The sequence below is a fragment of the Nicotiana attenuata genome, chromosome 1 (genome assembly GCF_001879085.1).
Source record: "Nicotiana attenuata strain UT chromosome 1, NIATTr2, whole genome shotgun sequence".
Taxonomy (NCBI): Eukaryota; Viridiplantae; Streptophyta; class Magnoliopsida; order Solanales; family Solanaceae; genus Nicotiana; species Nicotiana attenuata.
The window spans coordinates 68,649,985-68,654,929 of NC_031989.1; the positions used below are offsets into that span (position 1 = coordinate 68,649,985).

Below are 4,945 nucleotides of genomic sequence, written 5' to 3' on the forward strand. Positions count from 1 at the left end.
CCAAAAAAAAAAAAAAAACGTAAAACAAAAGGGTGAGTGTAACATGAGAGGAATAAAGATTTTATACAAAAACAGGAAGACGCTGATACACGTGTGCAGACAATCTAGGAGTAGGCACAGCTTGTAGAGGCGTTAGCATGCAAGTGACAGTTCCAGGGCTCTCCAACATGTCAATGTCCTCAAGCTTGACTCCAGCAGGTGGAGACCATTTAAAATGGTGCAATAAGCGAGCTAACATAGAGGTGACCAAATTGATGGCAAGATTTGTACCAGGACAAATACGCCTACCAGCACCAAATGGTAACAGTCGAAAATCATGACCCTTCATGTCAACATCATCCTCTGTGAACCTTTCGGGTCTGAATTGCAAAGGATCCTTCCACACGTTTGGATCACGTCCAAGTGCCCAAACATTTACGTGTACAATGGAACCTTTAGGAATGTTGTAACCACCAACTTTGACACTGGCACCAGCCATGTGGGGAAGCATTAGTGGAGTTGGAGGGTGCAACCTTAGTGATTCCTTGGCTACACTTTGTAGGTATGGCAGTTTGTATATATCCGATTCGGTTAGGATACGGTCCGACCCAATAACCCGGTCTAGCTCCTCTTGGACCTTTTGTTGAACCCTTGGGTTCTTGACTACTTCTGCCATAGCCCATTCAACTGTTATAGCTACTGTATCCATCCCTGCTGTTACCATATCCTAAAATAATTGATTCATAACATATTAAATTATACTATAGTTTTAGTCAAAACTTTTCTTCTGACCGTGAAGACATGATAATGACCAAAAGCGAAAAAGATTGTGCTGTTTTCCACTTCTAACACCTAACACATCCAATTATTTCACTTCCATTATTTTATTATACGCTTATATTCTTTCTTCTCTACTTTATTGGTTCTTCAATTAAAAACCTACTCATGCTATATATATTATTTCTTTTAGAGAAAAAGGCTATATTTCTACCTCTACTTTAGTAAATTATCCACGTTTGTCCCTAGTTCTACTATCCGTCCAAATTCGTCCCTGCCGTTAAGAAAGTAGACAAAATCGCCCCTAACCCTAACAGAAATCCACCGTGGCACTGGGAGTCTTATTTTAAACTGCCAACTAGATAAAGGGTGCTAATTAACAATGGGGTGTTTGCAAATTTTAACTGCTTAATAGATGAATCGAGATTCAAAATCACAAACCTTTAAGCTGCAAAATTATTTTTAATTTTGTGAAGAGTTGAAGATTAGAAAAATGAATAAATAGAAGAAAAGAAATCAAAGCCTAAGGTACCTTATCTCATATATGTAAACATGAACATAAAGAACTTGAAGATTGTAAACACCACATTGTTAATTAGCACCCTTTATCTAGTTGGCAGTCAAAGAGAAGGGTCTCAGTGCCACGTTCGATCTCCGTTAGGGTTAGGGCGATTTTGTCTACTTTCTTAACGGTAGGGACGTATTTGGACGGATAGTAGAAGTAAGGACAAACGTGGATAATTTACTAAAGTAGAGGGACAAATCTGGCATTTTTCCCTTTCTTTTATTATAAGCACTCAATGATAGTACCAAGTTACCATTAACTCCTGTAGGATGAGTTAATTTTCAATTTTATAATTTGTTAGGAGTAACCCGACTATCTATCAGCAGTAATAATCAAAACATTGTGCCTGCAAAGAAAATTAACGAACTCAACTAAATACTGAAACCTTGAAATGGGAGGGAAAGAGTATTAGTGACTTACCCAAAGGAGGCCAATAACAGTGTCATCGCTAAGATCATATTCTTTCTGAAGAGTGAGCAAAGCATCGACAAAGTGTTGTTTAGTTTCACCAGTTTTTTTCCTTGCAATAGTGTGTTCTTCCATAATAACCCTAGTAAATCTATCCAAACGACTATCTTGAGCCTTGAGAGCTTCGTTGTCATCCTTGAAAGCCCAACGTAGCCATGGAACAAACTCCCCTAGGTTCAGTTTTCCTCCAATCTTCATCCCATTGGAAACTATGTCTTTCAGTTCTTGACCTTGCGTATCAACCTTACCTTGTGAGTTCATAAACCTCTTCCCAAATGTTAGCCTTGTTATATTGTTGAATACTACTGATCCCAAGTAGCTCCTCATTATCAAGCTTTTACCTACATTGCCTGCATACATTAAGAACATGAACTTATATTAGTTATAGTGCAATATATTGTAAGTATACAAATCTTTCTACACTATTAGGTTATTTAAGATCGGGTGCATATTTAGGGGGCGGAAGGGGATTCACCCGAATCCCTTTTGCCAAAAAATTACACTGTATACATAAGGCAAATTTATTTTTCACAACTATATATTATGTTTAGAATCTCCTTGATACATTCAAAACCTTTGTAAGGTCATTAGTTCAATTCCCACTAGCTACAATCTTTTTAACTTTTTTTTAAAACAAAATTTTTGCCTCCGCCAATAAGAGCTAGCTAAAAGAATTGTACTCTAGTTAGTGCAGATTGACAATCGAAAACAAGGTAGGTACGTACTTGTTACTATTGATTAAACTAATTAATTGATTTTCGTTATGCAACTAAAACTCAAAGGGAAGCGAGTTATGAAACTTTTTTTTTTAAGAATATCAAACTTGCCATTATATAGGTACAAACTTTCCAGCTCCAGTTTGGCAGTGCCTATGAAGTGATATTGTGTTTTACCAAACAAAAAATAGTAATGACAATCTATTATTCTTTACTCATGAGAAAAACTAATAACCGCACATCAAAATTGAACATGGTCAACTTGATCTCGAATTGTTCAGAAAACATAGTGTCATATTTTCCCTTTCTTTTACTTTTTTTATTTGTATCACGGATGTGTACCTACTTTAAATGTTCTAAAAAGTACTACTCTAGTTCTTTAGGTGTCAATTTTACTTTACCAAACCTCCGTATCAAAATCAATCACTTTACTTAAAAAAGTCTCATCACAGGAGGACCGAGGACACCTTTAATAACACAATTTTGGGAAAAAGGGTATTTTAGGAATTAAGAAGGGTTGCTACATGCGTACATGCTCAAAGAGGCTGCTTGCCGCCCTTGCCCCGCCTTCAAACCCAATCAGTTTTTGGAAACAGTACACTACTGACTACACCTTTATCTGTAAAAGGATCTTTTGCTGTGGGGTCTATTTCTGTCCCGTTATCATCGATTTCTTGATTAATAGCCGTTTGGTTAAACTTTTAAAATCAATTTATTTTGGAAAATATATTTTTTAAATTATTAAAATAATAATAATTTTTGGTAAAAAATAATATGTATTTGAATAATTAATTTAGAAAGTAGAAAAATATTTTTGGGAAGAAACTTTTTTTTAGTTCTCAAAAACTACTTTCGCTTCTACTCCAATTGTTTTTTTTTCTTTTAAAATCTTTGCTAAACACTTTAACTTTAGAAAAAAAAAAAATATCTTTAACAAAAAAATTTACTTTTGGCCAAACAGGAGAAAGCTATCTCGTGGAGTTACAGTGCTTACGCCATAACGCCAATATCCACATTAATATCTGAATGGATTTAACTTGTACTATATAGTAAAATATTTTTTATTATCAGTAAATTTATATGCTGTATTACGGAGTATGTATTATCTTTCCTGTCGTTATTCTTATTTTTATTGGTCTTTATTTATAATTATCTTTTAAGCTGTTAAATATATAATATTTTTTATACTGTTCTCTTATGAAAGTTAAACTCTTATTTATTTATATATGCAAATATTCTCTAAATTCTTTAACGTGGATTATTTTTAAAATTTTAAAAAAATAATTGCACTGTTTTTTGATTACTCAAAATAATAATAAATAACGAGATTTAATATATGATGGTAGATGATATATAATTATTTTTGGATTTTTACTGTTTTAAAATTGTAAATGAGGCTACATATTATATACAACAAATTCTTTATAAATACAAGCACATGGGTGGCGGACATCAGTTAAGCCTTCCCCAGGTATAATATTGTTAACTCACCTTGTTCTCTAACTTTAATTTATTTTCATCTATATAGGTTATTGGTAGGTTGTTAAATTTTTTGCCTTTTCTAATAAGAGAACTTAGCCCTGCAATCAAATCATGTTTGGAAAACCAGACAAGAAATAATCTTAGTGAAATGAAGTTATTACGCACAAATATGGGCATTAAAAAAAAAGATTAAATAAAAGGGAAAAGTGAAAAGCGTACCTGGCTTTGTGGAGTCTGTAAAGATGTTGTGGATCATGGCAGTGACTTCATCTTCTCTAATAGGTCTAAGAGCTTCAAGTCTCTTAGGAGTGAAAAGCTCAAGGTTGCAGAGTTTTCTAACTTTCACGTAATGATGACCATAATCAGCCCAAATCAAATCACTGCCATTTCTGCTCACATTTGCAAGTGGTTTAGTCCTAAACCTATTAGCCAAATTTTGGTCATTATCTTTGAGAACTTCCTTAGCAAGTTGTGCATTATTCACAACCACATTCAGCTGTGAGCCAAGGTAGAATGAGAAGATGGGACCATATATTTCGGACCACTCGGCAAAGCACCGGAACCTCAACGGTTTTATGTCGAAGAGGTTTCCGATGATGGGCCATGGCCGTGGACCGGGCGGCAGTTTGGCTTTCAGCCGGCGGTACAAATTGTAAGCAAGAAAGATAAGAAATATTGTCACGGCAAGTGCCAAGGGAAGAGTCATATTTTGAAATGTGTGTGTAGTGCAGGAAGCCCATGGTCCCTTTTAATACCATTTATTTGCGTTCTATGTAAGGAGAAAAAGTATTATTATATTCTTTTTTTTTTGGTTGATATATTTCTTTTTTGGAAACAACTCGGAGGTATTTATTAGTGACCATGTTTTCAACTTTTCAACTTTGATGTGTAGTTCAGTGGATCCGTTTGTTGGATGATTTTGTTTGATTATGATTGAGGATGATCCTACTTTACTATG

At 34.5% G+C, this 4,945-nt stretch overlaps 1 protein-coding gene across 1 annotated transcript; it reads right to left on the reverse strand.

Moving 5' to 3' along the window:
- On the reverse strand, window positions 45-4,732 carry LOC109228215 (cytochrome P450 98A2-like). The gene is made up of 3 exons (XM_019393379.1): window positions 4,207-4,732; window positions 1,742-2,139; window positions 45-706 (listed from the first exon to the last, which is right to left on the reverse strand). The coding sequence occupies exons 1-3, from the start codon at window positions 4,691-4,693 to the stop codon at window positions 62-64; spliced, it is 1,530 nt and encodes a 509-aa protein (XP_019248924.1). The 5' UTR covers window positions 4,694-4,732; the 3' UTR covers window positions 45-61.

What these genes read in the sequence shown, in the direction of transcription:
- LOC109228215 (XM_019393379.1), bottom strand. Translation starts at nt 4,693, where the DNA reads ATGACTCTTCCCTTGGCACTTGCCGTGACAATATTTCTTATCTTTCTT. An exon ending in TACAGACTCCACAAAGCCAG is followed by an intron (nt 2,140 to 4,206) that starts GTACGCTTTTCA and finishes TAATGTATGCAG; the next exon opens with GCAATGTAGGTAAAAGCTTG. An exon ending in CTGTTATTGGCCTCCTTTGG is followed by an intron (nt 707 to 1,741) that starts GTAAGTCACTAA and finishes CAATTATTTTAG; the next exon opens with GATATGGTAACAGCAGGGAT.